Below are 18,677 nucleotides of genomic sequence, written 5' to 3' on the forward strand. Positions count from 1 at the left end.
CAGACACTCCGACAATCCCAGCCTGTCCCTGGGAGCGCTGTCCGAACGCTCCTGCAGCTCAGACAGCTTTGGTGCTGGGACCATTCCATGGGGAAGCTGATGCTCATTGATCTGCAGCCAGGAAAGCCGGGAAGGTCTGTGCAATCTTCCACCTACGCGGGAAAAGTGAATTCTGATGCATATAATGGAAATACACATTAAAAAAAAAAACAAAAACAAAAAAAAAAAAAACCTAAATCCAGGCTGAATTCCAGAAAAAAAGCTTCCCTAGAGTATGGTCTTTGAAGGGACATCACAGAAACTTCATTGAAAATAAAAGTTGTAGGAATATCTGTTGCAGAGGTTGGTCGTGCATCCTCACAGATGGGAGAATAACTCAATATATAGGCTCCAACTTTACCGAGTCTCTTTACTGAGCCACATAAAATACACTGCTCAGGGTCCACTGTTATGCCAATACGTGAGATCAACGTGGGAGTGAGAGGACACACAGCAATTACTTCAGGATTGAGACATTACAAATATTCCTCCTCGCAGTAAGCTCCCAATCACTGAGTTCAAATTCTGCTATTCCTGCTGCTCTGAGAGTCCAAAACCAGCACATTCTCTGAATCCACAGCATCTGAAAGGCAAATAAAACAGTAGGAAACACTCACCTAACCCACGGATCCTTTTGTTGCAGTTAAGGGCAGGAGAGGCGGGTCCTCATGCAGGGAATGGACAGAGGAAATCAATTTTATCTACAGAAACTCCCTGTGAATGTCCCACCACCAGCAGCTGCAAACATTTATATTTGTCTGAGCTTCAGCAGAAGCTGCAGCAAGGACCTGTCTTCCAGTTATTGATCTTCTACAAGTATTCATGGAATTAAGCCAGTAAAATATAATCTTACACAATCCATCATAATTAATATGCAAAATTATAATGAATTCCCTGTTTTAATGAGTTTTGTTTAAGGTGACTGTTTGGTTTGGGTTTTTTTAAATAGTAACCATATTTTTTCCAACAAAATCAGTTTCTTTGTAACCTATCCAAGAACTTAGGTTTAGCAAGGCTGTACCAAAAGCAGTTTCCAAACACTTAAGCAAGAGTTCAGACTCCTTTGTGTTGTGGTTCATGAAAGCCAACATTAAATCAGTGCAATCTAGGTAGTGAACATGGCATTAAGGATAGATATCCAATTTTTAGCACATCCCAAAAATCAGCAAGAGAAAACCCAATTCTTCCACATTAGTTTTCAGTTGCTAAAGAAAACTTGCAGTAAAAATAAATTTGCTATCACAGTGCTTTTAATACTGTCCTTTTGGCATGTAATTAATTTCTGTTAACAAGCTGGAGCTCATTTCTTGCACGCTCACATGCATTTTTATGGAGAAACTGTGTACTAGCCAGCAGCTTTACAGGCCATTCCCACCAGGTGAGGAGACACAAATCCCTGGGAGTTGCTTTAGCAATGCTGTTCTGTTCTTTTGTAAGGAATCTGAGCTACCATACAGGCTGAGAAGAATCCAGCACCCATGAAGAAGCTGAGAGAGGGTCCCAGCTCTGGCTGCAGCAGCAGACAGAGATTTCCAGGGCTGGGCAGAAGCGAAGGCAGGAGGCTCGGGCAGCTCCTGGAGCACCTGAGGAGGCAGCAGCTGCTGTGGCTTTTCTGGGCTTTCATTGCCCAAAGGCATGGACAGATCCCCTCTTGTGGGGACACTCCCACAAGCACAGCATCAGGTTTGGTTGAATTGCTGACAGTTATTCCGACTGACTCAGAATAAGCCACACACCAGCAATTATTTAGAATCCAGCCCGTCCCGAGTTTTCTTCCTCAATAGAATCAAGCTTCAATAAATTCCAGCTCCAGTTACATAGGACACTTGACATCTGAGTTTAACCTCATTAAAAATGCATTTCCTCGTACAGAATTTGGGTAGAAAATAGGTAGAGAGTGGGCATAACTCATGGGAAATAGCTCTTGACAATGCAAATGACATTGTGTTATAGAAAGCTACTTTTTTAAAAAAGTAGCACATCACTGCCACTTTCATTTATTATGAAGAACAGGAACATGTTAACATCACAAAAGTACGTTTCAGTTTATAATTTAAATTAAAAAAAAGAATAATTGCCCAATTAGGTTGGAAGTGTTTTATTACTTCTTTGAAACCATCTGCCATGATAAAATGTCAAAAGCACCGGTCAAGACAGAAATAAATAACACGATCTCATGTTAGAAAGTTGCAAATACAGTATATTAAATTATAGCCATTTGCTGCTTCACACCAAGTGATGCAGACAGCACGAGGGAGACAGTAGTTTTACTCACGATCATTGAAAGTTCTATCACCAGAACAGGGGAGCTGCACACCCAACACAAGCCTCATTCTTCCTTTCACCAATTTACTTCATGAATTCCATGGAGAGTTTGAACTGGTTTTGGTGGTTCAACATCCCCTTTCTCTAGAGGTAACAAGAGTGGTACAAAGCTTTTCCTAAGCCTCACAGAAAGCCAAGGCTTTCATGTTTTTGCAGTCTTTGCTTTCAGGTCCATCCCTGAAAATGGTCAGTTTAAAGCCACGTCTCACGTCCTCTTTAGCGCAGAGTAAAGAAACTCAGGGCAGGCAAGAGATGCAACTTCAGTATCATAGTGTTTTGAAACTGCACTTCTGGGGCTTGGAGCAGAGCATCTCTGCAGCTCTATGGGGAGCATTTGTATCAGTCAAAGAATGAAGGAAGTTACAGTCCCTTTGGGGAAATAAAAAAATAACCAAACATATAAAAAGCAATATTCAAAATATTAAGACAAGGCCTCTACAATTGCACACCACTTCAGGCCTGAATTAAATTAAGAGAATTCTATTACTTTTGTGTTGCCTTAATTTCTGTTGTACGGCCTGCAGCAAAGTTTTCCACTGAAAAAAGCAGTGAAAACCCCAAATTCTCCACTGAAGGCCTTGTAACAAGTCACTTGCATGACACTCTCATGGTCAATAAAAGACCACAAACACGTCCTCTCCCAGGCAGACATCTGAAAGAGAATTTTCTGTCAGGGAAAATGGATGTAATATCTACTGTAGTGAAGCTACTCCTTATACAAAAAACATAATCCATATGGACAAATGCATTGTAAAATAAACAACTTATACAGCAGCTACAGTATGAAACATCCAAGACCCACTGCAGCAGGCCAGAGAGATTCTCTTTTTGGGTTTCTACTCCATTTTTTCAGCTTAACTTCACTGCTTTAATGTAATGTCTGTACTTTAGCTAAAAAAATAATGCATGAAAAAAATACATGATCATCCCAATGAAGGAAAATCATTCCCATGATTACTCAAGCTCAGAAAATTTTTTAATTAACTAAACATGTTAAATTATGCCAGTGATTACATCTTGTTATTTACAAGATCAAGTACCACTCATTCTTAGTAATGGTGCAGTATCTAAATTAAGATCACAGGGGCTGGATTATGTTCTGATTGCTAAAAGCTTTCCTTTTCAGCTGCCTATCCAGTTCTTTGGAGTTTTTGAGTCTGGAAGAATGGGCATTCAATCAAACAATTTTGTGCCTCAACAAATTTTACATCAAGATCAATTTTTGATATCCAGTCCCACTGAATCAGTAACACGGTTTAAACTTGAAGCCTGTAACAATTATGACATAAGAATATAGAAGACAACATATTTTTGCTCACAGTAACACACTAATTACTGTAGTAACTGGTAAACTTCAATTTTTAATTATTCTTAAGCACTGTGTTTCAAAATACCTCTGCATAGAGCACCGAATTTTTTTGTATGGGAGGATCAAATTTCCTGACATTTTCCATATAATCCTTACAAACACCTCACAGACCACCAAACTTGTACTTTGAAGAATTCTACAGAAACATTGCACAGACGTTGCACCACAAGGGCTCATACATTCAAAGGCAGCTTTCTGGAGTGCAGGTCCATCCATTCACATTGGGAAAAAAGTTCACAGAAACTCCAAAAATGAGAAAATGAAGCGAAACCTAGTGTGACTTTACACCAATAAGAACAACAATAAGGACAATTACTATAACAAACAAAATTAAAATAACGAGCATCTTCCGATTCTTCTTTTGATATTGCTCTGCCTGTAAAACAGAGAGGAAAGAGTTAATAATTACATTTCTGCAAGGCTGAAGTACAGACTCTTGTTTAGTGTAAGTGTAATATATTGCAGGCAATTCTCACACAATAACTCTGATCTGCACCAGGAGCTCCAGGGAAGGTAAATGTGCACTGAAGTCACATCCACCCATGTTAAAGACTCAGTTTGCTGAGATAATATTCCTGTATCATGTTTGAAGGACATTAAAATTCACAACAAAATTCCTTTTTTAATAGGCACATTTGTTGTACCTGGTTAGCTGTGTATTTTCATTTAATTTCACTTACAACTGAAAGCTTTATTTTTGAGTTGGTTCTCAAGTTTTCTGCTTAATTCCTTTTTTCTTCTAACCATATTTTCTCATCCCTCTCCTCCGTTTTGCAGGGGAATTAATAGGATACAACATAGAGGAAACTCTCCAAAAGCCAAATGAAAGTCTATTAATAGAAGCTAAACAAAACAAAGCTTGTATTTTGTTTCTAATTAATAAGCCTTCAAAATAAAACAAAAGCAAAATGACCACAAAACTCTGATCTGCTGAGATCAAAGTTTTAAAAAGTTTTCAGGTGTTCATAGCAAAAGCTTCACATTAAAGCAAGAGGTTGGACCTAACATCTAACAAGTGTCAGATGGTAAGAGAAAACATGAATAATTATTCTTTCTGCTCACATGACTGAGATAATGCTTTCAAACTAAAATCTGCAGTGAGGTACCCAATAACCAGCCCTATTCCCAAGTGCCTGGCCTTTCAAAGAGAGAAGGAATTGCAGACAGGTCCCACCAGGTCAGCAATATAAATATCAAAGCACATTGGTTGGATGCCCAGAAAGTCTTTTAAGAAATCAACTCCAGGCATCAAGCATGACATTAACAGAAGTTACACGGGAAGCTCCTCCTGCAGTGCAGCTGGACATTTCACACTGCACAGCAGGGACTTCTAAAAGGGACAATGTCCAACTGAAAATTGACTGAATATCTCAATAGCTATTTAATTAGAAAAGCTTATTAGATATGCAAAATGGTTCAAGTATTCCATCAGCTTACCTTATGCAGTTGTTTTAGACCCTCTTCAGTTTTCATACATGACTGTTCAATATTATAGTCAATTCTATCTAGAACTGTTCCCTAAATAAAATGGAGAAAACAAGCACCAAATTGAACCTAAATGAACTTCATAAAGCAATTGTTATCATAAGCAGCAGAGAAATTAACAACACTCCCAGCAAACAGCTCATGGGCTATGTAAACAATGAACTTTTACAGAACTAGTTGGGACTTCATTAAGCAACTTCCTTGCTCAGTTCCTAATAACAGCTCTGTCACCATCTCACATCACATCCCTTATAATCATCTTGATTCCAGACCAGGTGCTTTTGGCTGACAAATTCAACATAAGCTGATCTCTGGGAGAAATAACCAAGTGAACTTTGGCTTTCTACGTTTTTTGGTTTTTAAGTCTAACCCACATCACTAGTTGATTTTTTATTAATTTTCATTAACTCAACTTGTGGCAGATTTCAAGCACAGAAAACCTGAGCATGAAGAAGTAAATTAGGAAAAGTGAGTCTGGAAGCCTTCACACTACATGGAATGTCCCATTTCTCACTAACACTGTGCTGTCCATGTACCTGTTCTACTATCATTGCTCCCAGGTCCCTAAATATTTCGTTGAGATCAGAGATTGACTGCACAATCTGACGGATTTCTCGTTCCCTCTCTTCCACCATCAGTGTGTTTTGCTCCACCAATGCCAGTTGGTCATCTGTAAAACCCTGTTGAAACAGAAGATTTACATGTTGAACTAATATTAACGACGTGGAAATAATTAAAATAATAAAAAGATTTCATAACTCAGACAGATATTTACAATCTGAGAAGAGAAAATGCAATTCCTATTGAATTTGTGTAATAACATCTTAACTTACTCTATCATAAAGTGTATCATCCTCCCCATCATCCATCAGTGGGACTGAGGTGTCAAAGAAGTGTTTGGACCTTTCTTCTCTATTTTTCATACCTGTAAAAGACAAACTATGTTTGAGCATGATATTTAAGAAGACTATAATCAAGGTAAGGTTTAAAGAAAATCTGGGTAGTAAATGACATAAATCACAATATTTAAATTTTAACTATCAGGCTTACTATTTAACAAAAGCATAACAAATTCAACCAGACTTGCAAGACTGATTAAATCAGTGATTTTTTAAGTTGTTATGTTCTATGAAGCTAAAAAAATTAGGAAGGTTAAGAGCCTTAAAGTGTGATCACTCCAGGCTATTTTGTATCAAATTCTCTTGGGAACAATCCTTGTCTGAACCGCGATCTTCAGTTCCACCTGTGCCATTTATACCACAGGAGGAAGAAATATAAATGTTAAATTTAAAAACACAGTTTCTGTGGGTTTCTTTCAAGATTTAAAAAATCTGTCTCAGCTTAAAACTGAACAGAACAAAATCTTACTTTTAAACAGAAATTATTGCACTTCCAATCTGTTTATGGATGCAGAATTTTAATTTATCACAGACTAGCTCTTAAGCTTTATCTATCACAGCCTGCCATCTGCAGCAGGTATCATGGCTGAAGACCAGTGGCTGCTTCACCAGTGTAACAGATGCAGCTCTGCGATCACAATTTGAGAAGTGAAATGCATTAAAATTGTGGATAGATGAAATCTGGTTTTGTTGATACACTCAACTATGACATTTCTTCTTTAGCAACAAGAAAAAGAAGTAGAACAAAGCAGTTTGAACATGGGCTGTGAACCACAAACTCGCCAGTTCCAACCTCTAGTTAGTCCTGTGTGCATCACTTAACCCTTCTGTGCTTCAGTTTTCCCAACCAAGAAAATAAGCACAGCTCAATGAGTGCTTTCCACAGAAGGGGCCCCTGCATTACTGTTCCATCTCTTATGCTTACGTTTGAGATAGTCAGACTGTGCATGCCTAAAGTTGGTGGAGAGGTCCTGAAGGGACTGTGCTAAGGAAGACACTACATTCCTGAGAACACGTGCTTCTTGTTCTGTACAAGTCCGTGACCTGCTCTGCAACACCTGGACTGCTCTCTGACATCTGTGGAATAACTGAGAGAACAATTCCATTAGTGCACAAACATACAGCAGCAAACACTGTAAACAGCACGTTGCCAAAGTGCCATTGAAGACTAATATTTTGACTTCTACATTTTTAAAGTATTTTTTTAAATTTGCCCCGTGCAATGTTTAAAAATACATGGAAACAGAACATAAATGAACAAATAGCTTCGAGCTAACAAGGCAGCAGAGTAACACAACTCCCTCTGACCAAAGACAGTTGCTTCATTATAGTTAGCTGGACTGCAAGCCTCAGAACAGACACCTGCAGATAGAGATTTCTCTGAAATAGCTGTAAATTTGATTTGATAATCTCCCAATCCAGTTGCAAGCAGAAAATCAATCAGGTAAGGGAAAGAACAGGGAGGTTTAAGTGACTTGTTGGGAAGTTCAGAGCAGAGCTCAGGACTTCTGGCTTGCTCCAACACTGATCAGAAAATAAATCCTTTGCTTAGAGCAACCACTGCCTCATCCTAATGCACTAAAGATGTGCCAGACTGGAGGTTTAGGAGCCAAAGCACTCTGTACCTGTGTGATCTCCTGGGTTGTTATTTCTATTGCCCGTTCCTCTTCACTGCTGTCATCCAGTGTGGGTCTGTTTAGATGTTTATCATGAAGACTGGCTAATTCTTTCATCTTCTGTTTGACCCTGGCAATATCATACTGAATCTAAAACAAAAAGCCCAACAGGAAGAAACGGAATTAATTCATGCTTCAGGGGAAAAGGTTCTGACAAATGTTAGACAAAAATCATTGAGAGAAATCTGTAACATAAAAGGCAGACCAAATATTATTAAAAGCCACATAAAAAGCTGACTAAGAAACTGAATACTCTTATTAGAATTTGAGTTTGCTACTTTTTAAAATCTATTCATTAATCTTAGACAAGACTGCTGCTTTCAAATGTGCTTCATTAAGCTGGAATAATATTTTTATAATTATACAGCATCATAGCAAGAAGATTTAGCCAACTTCCAAAAAAATATATGAAAATTCAGGTCACACCTTCAACTCTGTCAGAAATTGAATAGCCTCAGCTCAACAGCGGAAGTTAAATGCCATGCTTTCAGTCAAGTAATTAAAAATAAATCTGTAAGGATGATTATGATAGCAGTAAAAAGGAGACTAAGCATCTTTCTGCACAATGGGTTCTGTCCACACAAACTGATGAGCCAACATGTGTTCTGAGTGCACATTTAAGAGAAGGGATTTTCTGAAAATCAAGAATAGCTTCACACTCCAAATACTGGAAAAGGTTTTTAATTGGATGCTTCCAGAATCATTCCCTTGCATTTGTCCAAGTATTTCCAAAACTTGCAAGGCATCTAGACTGAAGAGGCAGAAAAATTCTCTTGCTAGAAAACAACAACATTTGCTGTTTTCAAACACTGAACTGCTCATCTCCACCATTTTAGGGTCTATTCAACTGCACCCCTCACCAGCTTCAAACAGAAATTCGATCTAAAATTCTTATTTGAATCTTTCTTGCAATACTATTTCTGCTATGAAACTGACAGAATGTGAGTGACAACAGTATCAAATCCCTCCATGGGAAGTGCAGCTGGATGGGCCAGGGCACATCACTCACCTCGTCTGCCCCATCCACCCATTTGGGAGGCAGGCGCTTCGTGACGCCGATGGCAGCCTCGGGATCCAGGCTGATCCCTGACACCAGGGCCATGCGGTCATCAGCCAGCTGCACAGGGAAAAGAGACAGCAAATTAGCTTGTGCTAATTAGATCCAACTCCTTGAGCATCAGAAAAAGTGCATCTATGCCTTCCCACGGAAATTAACCTCAGAGATGTGTTTGCTCGTGGTCAAACATCTCGTCTCCTGGTTTGGCGCGCCGTGCTAATGACCCACACCCTCCCACTTCCTGCAGCATCTGAAAGCTTGGAGTTGCTCTTAGAATAAATTCTTAGCAAATTTTCCAGGAGGAAAGGTGGTACTGCAGCGAGAATTTGAGTAACTCTCATGTCGGTACATTTCTATCAGACAACAATTCACAGCCCGTGTTGCAGCACAGCTCATATTGGGCCTGGCAAGTTTGAAAACTGCATTCAGAAAAAACATTTATTATAACTGCTTGTCCTCAAATAATGTTATTCTGAAGAACAAACACTCTTGCAAACTGACAAGCATCTCAAATGGTTAAATCACTTAGTTAGTGATAACTAAATTGTGCTAAACACAAATAGCCAAGGCAGTACTGCAGATGATCATCAATGATGCCACTTACAGCATTAACTAATTACTTGGGAAAGCTTTCATGCAAACACTTCCCTTCCTATTTTCTCCCAAATTTGTAATTTTCCTTTATCAGGCCTGGAAAGTTTTGTGGTTCCCTACCCCATCCCTTTTTAAAAAACAATCTCCCTTCCTTCCTGAGCAGCTCTTTCTTGAAAGCAATTTCTTTGTCCCTGACCTTATTTCCTGATCAATAAAGTTTGCATAATTTATGCACAGCATGAAGAATAGTTAATGGCTTCACTGTGCAAAGTCACTCTATCCCACGTGCCCACCATAAGTCAGACTGGTTCATACATTTATCTATTCACAATAACATCACAAACTGCTCGATTTCTCTACACAGCCTGTCCTTCTACAAAGGCAGTGCAAAGTGCAAAGACACTTCATCCTATACAATGAAATTCTATAAACTAGCAGAATAAAGAAAGACTATTTTAGCTCACTGATGTAGGCTTGATGCACCATGGCAGAATAAAATGTGAAAAACAATACCTCATCCAGCTCCTGAAGTGATTTGTGGATCCCATCAGCCCCATCCAGTTAGAGACAGCAAAAGATAAAAGGGAAAAAAGAGACATAGCACAGATATAGGGCATGGTCAGTTGAGAAAATACTGATTTATTTCTAAAGCATGATGGTTTACCAAGAACAAACAATCTGGCTTTTAAGACATGGTTAATCAATAAATACATCATGATATTGCATTTAAAGTCAGCATTTTGCTTAATACACCAACTTTTCATAAAACATTTCAGTTCCTTGGTAAACAGAAAGAACATAAGAGATCAAGTGCAGAGCTTGGTTTGTTTTACAAAGTAATTGCACAGTGAAGTTTCTAAATGCTGAAATGTCGGGCAGAAGAGCTGCAATAGAATCCAGTGAAGAATGACAGCAAGGGCAGTCTGACTGCAGCACTCAGCATCCACTGGGTTTGGTTATGATTGGAGGGGCACAGAGAAGCTTTTGCAGGACATTTACTGCCAAGCACCCCAATTCTCACAGGATCAAAGACAGCAAAGGACAAAATGCAAAAGCAAATGTTCAGTCACTTCTGTACACACTTGAGCTGTGCTCTGCTTTCAGGGAACATTAACCCTGCAGGGATCTGAAAAAACACACAAGGACACGTGTCTGCACCTTCTGTTCATCAGTGCTTGCACTGGGGAGGGGCTGAGTAAGCAAAAGGATATTTCACTCCCAGATTAACAAAGTCAGACCTAAAACTGGACAGAATCCTTGTGGTTTAACAAAGCAGCATCAGCTGGTGATCTCTTAGGAGATTCCCCAAGTTTTTGGAACGGGACTCTACTGTTAAAGATGCTGCTTTGATTGAGTTTAGGAATGAAATTCTTGACAGAGTTCTCAGAGCAAAGGATTTCTCAAGGGGAAAGCTGGAGATGAGCTAAGGGAAGCTGCAGTACTGTGGGCTGGAATTTGCCACCCTGGCCTGCTGGCACCACCCCAGGGAAACCTGCAACTGTGAGAGCACCAGGCACCGGAACCCAGGAGAGACAAAGAGCTCACCCCAACAGCCTCACGCCTCTGGCTGAATGAAACAGCTCACCTGTGGGAGCCTGAAATGCCCAGCAGGGCCAAAAAGGACTCCTTGCAGCCCTGCACAGATGGACAGTTCCCAGTCACCGAGAGCCTCCACTGCATTTGAGTGAGCAGCCCAGCAAAAAGCTTCAATTAATGTTAACAAACACTGCAAATAAATATTTGATGCAGGTGCTGAATGTTATTGCACTGGCTGCTGAGTAAAGTGCAGTTTCATTGCTCAGGAGTAGTGAGTTCAAAAATATCACTACTTTTTCTAGGTGATATTTTAAAAATATAAAACTTTTAAAATATATTCCCTTTTTCTAGGTGATATTTTAAAAATATAAAACTTTTGAAATATATTCCCTTTTTCTAGGTGGTATTTTAAAAAACCCAAGGATCTACAGAAGTGACATTAAAAAATTAACAAGGACTAAATGCAGAGCCAAAGTACACACGTAAAATACAAATTACTGCTGACATTTCCTGTTCTGCAAACGCAATTTAATACACAGCTTATTGGACATAGGTGTAATAAAGTTAGCCATGAACAAAGACCATTGCCAGCAACAGGAAGCACTGCTTTTCCCAACAAAAATGCAATAATGTAAAGCTATTTGGAGTGATGAGACTGCCGGCAGATATTTACTGGTGGCTGTGAGGAATAAATGATGAGTTTAAACAGAAAGTGTGAAAACCTGAGCAGAGCTGAGCTGCCAAGCAGCCCATCACAGCCTGACTAGCTCAAAACCTAGAAAAAGTGACAAAAACTCCTCTGAGCCAGTACCTTTTGGTAGTTTCTGTAAAGAGGAGTTACACTAGATTCTACTGACTCCCCTGTCTCACAGATGTGTTTGAGTATTACTTGTATTTAGGGATAAATAAAAAGGGCAATGAACGTCAGAGCAACTTATGGAGAATTTAAGCAATGGGACTAAACTACACCAGTGTACTTAACAGGGCCCGCAGGGAGGTGAATAGAAGAGTTCTGATTTACGAATTTACTTCTTTTTGGAGGTAAGGAGGCATCAAACCCCTCCTGTCAATGCTAACACGACGCTGTTAGAACAGTAACTGATTTATTGTGCACGAAGCGAGCAGCACACACAGATCTCTTCTATTCCTTTACCGTGAAGGAGTGGGAACGCAGGAATCACCAGGGTGGGGAGGGACGGCGGAGGGAGGAAGGTCAGGGAGGGGGGGTTTGAGGAGAGGGCTCAGAGGAAGGGAGAACCGGGGCGGGTGAGGCCGGGGCAGGGCGGGGCAGGGCCCGGCCGCCCGGGGCGCGGCGAGTACAGAAGGATGAAGGGAGGAGACTCACCGCAGCAGCCATGCTACGTGAATTCAGAGGGCTGGAGGAGCCGAAACTACTCACTTGCTCGGCCAGCAGCTGCCGGCTCTGCACCGCGTTGTTCCGCAACAACAAGAACGCGTCCGTGAGACGCCGGGTGGCCATGGCCCCCCGCCCCGCCGGGCCCGAGCCCAGCCCGGGGCCCGCGGCAGACGCGGCGGCCGCCCCTCAGAGGGTCGGGCGGAGACCCGTCAGAGGGCCGTGAGCGGGACCGCTCAGAGGGCCGGGGCCGGGACGCCCCTGGGCGGGACCGGGACCCCCCAGCCCGGGCCCCCGCGGCCGCCGGGCGCCGCCATCGCCCCGGCCCGCACCGGCACTTCCGCGTTGTGCAGCGCCCGCCGCCTTCCGGCCGCGCGCCCGCGCCGCTCCGCCCGGGACCGCGGCCGCGACGACAGAGTTCCGGTGCTCCGGGGGCCGGGCAGCAACGCGCACCCGCGTGTCCATCCCCACGGCCGTGTCCGTGTCCGTGTCCGTGTCCGTGTCCGTGTCCATCCCCACGGCCGTGTCCGTGTCCGTGTCCGTGTCCATCCCCACGGCCGTGTCCGTGTCCGTGTCCGTGTCCATCCCCACGGCCGTGTCCGTGTCCGTGTCCATCCCCACGGCCGTGTCCGTGTCCGTGTCCGTGTCCGTGTCCATCCCCACGGCCGTGTCCGTGTCCGTGTCCATCCCCACGGCCGTGTCCGTGTCCATCCCCACGGCCGTGTCCGTGTCCGTGTCCGTGTCCATCCCCACGGCCGTGTCCGTGTCCGTGTCCATCCCCACGGCCGTGTCCGTGTCCGTGTCCGTGTCCGTGTCCATCCCCACGGCCGTGTCCGTGTCCGTGTCCATCCCCACGGCCGTGTCCGTGTCCGTGTCCGTGTCCATCCCCACGGCCGTGTCCGTGTCCGTGTCCATCCCCACGGCCGTGTCCGTGTCCGTGTCCGTGTCCATCCCCACGGCCGTGTCCGTGTCCGTGTCCATCCCCACGGCCGTGTCCGGGTCCGTGTCCGTGTCTGTGTCCATCCCCACGGCCGTGTCCGTGTCCGTGTCCATCCCCACGGCCATGTCCGTGTCCGTGTCCGTGTCCATCCCCACGGCCGTGTCTGTGTCCGTGTCCATCCACAAGTTCATCCCAATGTCCGTGTCCATCCCCACGGCCGTGTCCGTGTCCGTGTCCATCCACAAGGTCATCCCAATGTCCATGTCCATTCCCATGGCCGTGTCCATCCCCACGGCCGTGTCTGTGTCCATGTCCATCCACACGGTCATCCCAATGTCCATGTCCATCCCCATGGCCGTGTCCGTGTCCATGTCCATCCACACGGTCATCCCAATGTCCATGTCCATCCCCATGTCCATCCCCACGGTCATCCCAATGTCCATGTCCATCCCCATGTCCGTGTCCATCCCCATGTCCATGCCCATCCCCATGTCCATCCCCATGTCTGTGTCCATCCCCATGTCCGTGTCCATCCACACGGTCATCCCAATGTCCATGTCCATCCCCATCCCCATGTCCATCCCCACGGCCATCCCCCTGTCCATCTTCACGTTCTCCTCCAGTCCATCCCCACGTCCATCTTCACATCCATCTCCATGTCCAGCCCACATCAACCCCACGTTCATTCCCATCTCCATCTTCATGTCCATCTTCATGTCCCTCCCCAGTCCAACCCTTCATCCATCCCCACATCCATGCCCGCATCCCATTCCGTTTTTTTCTTCTGAGTCCCTCCCACCCCTTCCTCGCCATTCCCTTTGCTTCCAGACATTTTTCTGTTTTCCAAACAATGACACGTGGCTTTTTTTTTCTTTTTTTTTTTTTCCCTGATCCCAACCATTCAAACCCCAGGATGTTCCCTGAAAGTGAACAAGGCATTTAAAACAACAAGATGGTGTTTGACTTTTCAGAAGAGACTTTGCAACACGGTGACTAAAATGACTTTTTCTGCTCTCTCAGTCCCAGTGTGGGGCAGATGTGACACGAGGCTTGGGCTCCTTCCAGTTCATCCCGTGCCTTTATTCCAAGGGACATCTGACAAATCCTCACGGACACAGCAGTGGCCACTGCCCAGCACAGCCAGGATCATCAGGAGACTCCCTTGCTAAAGCCCTCAAAACAGCCTCCCAAACCAGGCAGTATTTACACACGGGGTAGGAGCAGGGTCTGTAATCGCAGCCACGTTTTCTGCAAATGTTATCTCGTTTTATTGAACCGCCTGGGCAAACTTGTACCAGGAAAAATAGGGGGGGAAAATCCCTCTGCTATTATAAGATATTTGGGGAGTTTTCTCGAGCAGCCCTTCTGCCTCAGCGGGAGAGACCTGAAAGTTGGAATTTAGCAAGGAAATAAGCTCGAGCCACACAAGGCCTAACGCACGCATTTCATTCTTCGTGGTCTGGTGAAATCTGCTTTCACTTTGGCTGCCTGACAAAGGCTTTAAAAATATATGTGTGTGCTTCATTTCTTCATGCTAATTTTTAATCTACTGTAACAATTTTTATACTGTGAGAACAGCTAATGACCTTCCTGCCTTCTCTTGGCACTGCTGCTGTGGCTGGAGGTCAGGAGGAATTTCTCCTGCCATCAGTGGTCTCGCCAGGATCTTTTAGAAAAAGCCTTTTGGAATATCTCATTTGGATGGAGAACATGAACCCAGTAGGAACCCCAATGTGCTTGGTACACAACAGCAATTAACATATTTTGCTTTCTGATTTTTACCAACTTAAAAAAAGTTTTGGACGTTGGGCAGGCTCGGAATTTACGCAGGGGCTATAAAAGTATTTGGGACTTGTACACAGAGGGATAAAACTCTGCAAGGAATGGGTCCAGACTTGGTGAATAACCACTTCAAAGTGGATGTTAGGAATAAGCAGAGGGAGTGGAAGGAATGGAAAAAAGGATTAATCAAAGAAAACTACGTCTTAGAAGTTAGGAAGTGTAGGCATAAAGGGAAACGTGCCAGAAGTAAAGCTAAGGTAGATCTAGCAACAGAAATTAAAGCAAATAGCAAAATGTTCTTCAGGCATACATAGCAGGGGAGGAAGGAGAGGAGGGGGAGAGGTGGTGAAAGAGGGGGAGGCAGGACACAAATGTATAATATGTAGTGGAAATGTACACAGAGGAAATGAATGCATGGAGACAGAAATTACCTCATGCAAGTGGAACAAATCATCAAGATCATAATGCGACAAAGATTTGGGCTAAATGATCGTTACAGACACCTTTCAGCTGGAATATTCTCATTTCTGACTCAGACATCCAAGAGCACTTTATATCTGCTTGTGTAACAGCATCCCTGTATGAGCAACACAACACAATTTGAGAACAGGAAACATTCTTCCAGCTTTTGAAAAGAGGAAAAATGATTGAAGTCTGATCCAAATAAAATACAAGACTTTGGGATAAATTTAGCAAGAAAGAATAATAGCAGACATGATGGCAGAGAGAACTGGGCTAAAAGGCAACATGGATTTATTTACTGAAGGTGGACAGTGCTGGACTAGCCTGATGACTTTGGAAGGTATTTGGTTTTCATAACAGATAAGAGCTGGTAGTTCTATTCTGCCTGGTAATGAATAAATATAGGCTGGAAATGAGAAGAATATGTTCAGCCATCAGAGGAATTGGGTCCTGGTGTGTCCTCCCTGCAGGCATGGCAAGGGCAAACAACCACATTAGAATGTTGCACTTGATCTGATCATAAAAAGCCCAGATCATGTTTTCCCCTCCTAGGACAGCACACGTCCCTAAATACATCCTCCTCAGTGTGTCCTGGCAATGTTCAGGGCTGTTGCATGCCTGTGCCTAAGCCCACTGCCCGAGGTTTGGAGCCTGTGTCTTGCTTTGCCCTTTTATCTGCTTTTTAATGCCTGTTTTCTGCTGCTGCTCCCAGTGAGGCAGGAGAGAGCAATGCTGCCTGCACTGGCACATTCCTGCAGCCACCTCCTCCCACGGCCAGGGCCTGGTGGGGAACTTTCCAGTTAGTACTGTGGCATTTGGATCTGGCTTCTGGTGGAAAAAACCGCTCCATATTCAGAAGAACATTCCATTTCGAGGTGAATAGATAAGCATACCTTTTTTTTTTTTTTTTTTTTTTAATGGCAAGTTAATCAGAGACATATTTCAAACTCCAGCTTTTCAACTGAAAACTCCTTTGCTCGTGCTTAGAAACTCCTTCATTGTGCTCCTGTCCTTGTATCACTGTTTGGGTACCCAGGCCATGGGAAGGGCAAGCAGACCTTATGCTCCAGTGATCAGATGAAGGTCAATCCCCATCGTGTTTTATCTCGTGTAATTGAGTAGATACACGGAGGAGGTGAAATACTGCACTCTTTTGAAGCCTGAGCAATCAGCTTGTGCCAAATTCAGGATTAATGGACCATGAGGTGCATTTTGCCCTGAAAAATCCCACCATCCTTTTGCAGATGGAACACTTCTCTGCCAGAGAAGTTCTTCTGTAGGAAAGTTTCTGGAGAAAAAGCCAGCAAAGTGTCTGGGTTACCTCTGTCATTGCTAGAGCTGCACTCTCTGCACGGGAATTGAGGGGCTCCTGGGAAAATTGATCATAGTCTTGCCTCTATTTTGCTGCAGAAGGATTTCAGGTTTTAGGGCTGTCAAACTCACAGTTTCCTGAGCAGGTTAATCACTGAGCCAGGCTTGTTTGTCCAGGGAACTGGAGCTTCCCGAGGTTTGCAGTGGGTGTGATTCTGACAGCGTCTCTGTAGATGGTGCTGCAAGGCAGGGAGATGGGAACAAGGACTGCCTGTGCTGCTTTTGGAATTCAGTCCCTTGGTTTCTCAACCAGCTCTTGGTATTCCAGCTTCCTTACAAGAAAATGAGACATAGTTGTCCATAATATCTTCATGTTGATGAGCTATAATCTGAATGCACCCATTGGAAACAAACAGAGGAGAGCTGTTATTTTCTCTGGGTTCAAACAGCTGACATTCTGTAACTCTGCCTGGAAGACTGCTGTTGAGCAAACTGGCTTTTCATATTGATCTAACTGTACCAGCATTTTAACAGCAGATTGTGGAATCCAGCGAATTCCAGAAAAACATCTGAAAAAGAATAATAATTTGGTCATGCAGAGACACTAAATACTGGATATTTAAATAATAAAGAGAAAAAAATTCACATCTCCAAAGAGGCTCTGTCCTTTTTTGCTCAACATCAAGGGTTGCCTTGAGTTCAGCTGCTCTTCTGCACACTGAAAAATGGTAGAATGGATCCTGCAAATGTGTCTGTACTCCTCCCCTGCTACTGAAATGCAATCAATCCAGGTGGAATCAGGTCTTACTTTAAGCTGGGTAGGCAGTGAAGACTGATGTGTCTGCTTGGAGGGCTGGGAGGAATTTTTTAATCAAAATTCAGCTGCACGAATTTGGTGTTTACAGGCAGACATACTTCACATACATAATTACACAGGCAACCTTGTTCAAAGGCAGATGTGAGAGGCACAGTCTGTGAGTTTGTACCCCAGTCTCGTGACAGACTAATAATGCCTGTGGTACTTAAACAATGGAACAACTCTGTCATCTAATATTGTGCAAAATTCCTTCCCTCAGCTGGGCACTATATTAAATCTTCTGTGTCACCATGGTGTAGGTCACCTCTGCAGCAAAGATAAAAGGTTGCTCATTGTAGACATTTATATCTCTGCTTACCCTAATTCTCTCTCCAGTAGTCATGTGAGGATATGCTGGTTTTAAATTGAGCTGTCAAATATAAAAATGTGTTAGTGGTCTCTTCCTTGTAAGGTGTATATAATTGTAGATCCACGTGGGACCCCTAGCATCACGGATGTGGTTTTCAGCTGAGAAAAAGTTGTGGGGCTAGAGGTATGGCAGTAATTAGATGTTGATGTGCAGAGATAGTGTGAATTCAAGATGTTCTGTCCCCTAAATGTTTGCTACTGACCATAGTGAGGATGTTACCCTGCAATTTATCTACCACAGTGCACTCTGTGAGTGCCTCCCTCGTGCTTCAGTGCGAGTCAGTCAGCTCAGTCACTGACAGAGCGGCTTTCCCTGAGAGGTCGAACCACCACAGACAACACAGCAGGCATTCAAGGGTCAAACAGTACCCTGCCTGCAGTAAGAGAGAAGAGAAATGTGCTGTTTGCATCCTGGGGCAGACTCCCACAGTACTTCCAGTACATCCAAACATGAACAAAATGTAGTCAAAATAAGTAGACAAGAGAAATATTATTATTCCTCTTTTAGAGATGAGGCGCCAAGGCAAGAGGAGATTCAGTGAGCAGTTCTCCTGCAGATATGTATAATGTAAGAGCTGGCAATAAAACAGAGGATTCCTCATTCCTGCCATTTTACAGATGGA

At 43.4% G+C, this 18,677-nt stretch overlaps 2 protein-coding genes across 8 annotated transcripts; both read right to left on the reverse strand.

Moving 5' to 3' along the window:
- Positions 1-280: 280 nt before the first annotated feature.
- STX16 (syntaxin 16) lies at positions 281-12,701 on the reverse strand. Of its 7 annotated transcripts, none has more exons than XM_068207983.1 (9): positions 12,326-12,672; positions 9,958-9,969; positions 8,803-8,910; positions 7,743-7,883; positions 7,043-7,205; positions 6,052-6,143; positions 5,755-5,898; positions 5,171-5,251; positions 281-622 (listed from the first exon to the last, which is right to left on the reverse strand). In XM_068207983.1, the coding sequence occupies exons 1-9, from the start codon at positions 12,458-12,460 to the stop codon at positions 497-499; spliced, it is 1,002 nt and encodes a 333-aa protein (XP_068064084.1). In that variant the 5' UTR covers positions 12,461-12,672; the 3' UTR covers positions 281-496. The 7 variants fall into 7 exon arrangements, with proteins under 7 accessions (XP_068064084.1, XP_068064087.1, XP_068064088.1 ...); XM_068207986.1 differs by having other exon boundaries at positions 12,380-12,671; XM_068207988.1 differs by lacking the exon at positions 281-622 and adding an exon at positions 2,122-4,109 and having other exon boundaries at positions 12,380-12,671.
- Positions 12,524-13,990, reverse strand: LOC137484424 (clumping factor A-like). Its single transcript, XM_068208294.1, has one exon. The coding sequence runs from the start codon at positions 13,988-13,990 to the stop codon at positions 12,524-12,526; it is 1,467 nt and encodes a 488-aa protein (XP_068064395.1).
- Positions 13,991-18,677: the final 4,687 nt, after the last annotated feature.

Source organism: Anomalospiza imberbis, chromosome 17, assembly GCF_031753505.1.
Source record: "Anomalospiza imberbis isolate Cuckoo-Finch-1a 21T00152 chromosome 17, ASM3175350v1, whole genome shotgun sequence".
Taxonomy (NCBI): domain Eukaryota; kingdom Metazoa; phylum Chordata; class Aves; order Passeriformes; family Viduidae; genus Anomalospiza; species Anomalospiza imberbis.

Excerpts from the sequence above, each read along its gene's own strand:
- STX16 (XM_068207983.1), bottom strand. The coding sequence starts at position 12,460 with ATGGCCACCCGGCGTCTCACGGACGCGTTCTTGTTGTTGCGGAACAAC. Across the intron at positions 7,884-8,802 it reads GGGTGGATGGGGCAGACGAG|ATTCAGTATGATATTGCCAG; the intron begins GTGAGTGATGTG and ends TTTTTGTTTTAG. Across the intron at positions 5,252-5,754 it reads GAGCAATGATAGTAGAACAG|GGAACAGTTCTAGATAGAAT; the intron begins GTACATGGACAG and ends CATTTTATTTAG.
- LOC137484424 (XM_068208294.1), bottom strand. The coding sequence starts at position 13,990 with ATGAAGATGGACATGAAGATGGAGATGGGAATGAACGTGGGGTTGATG.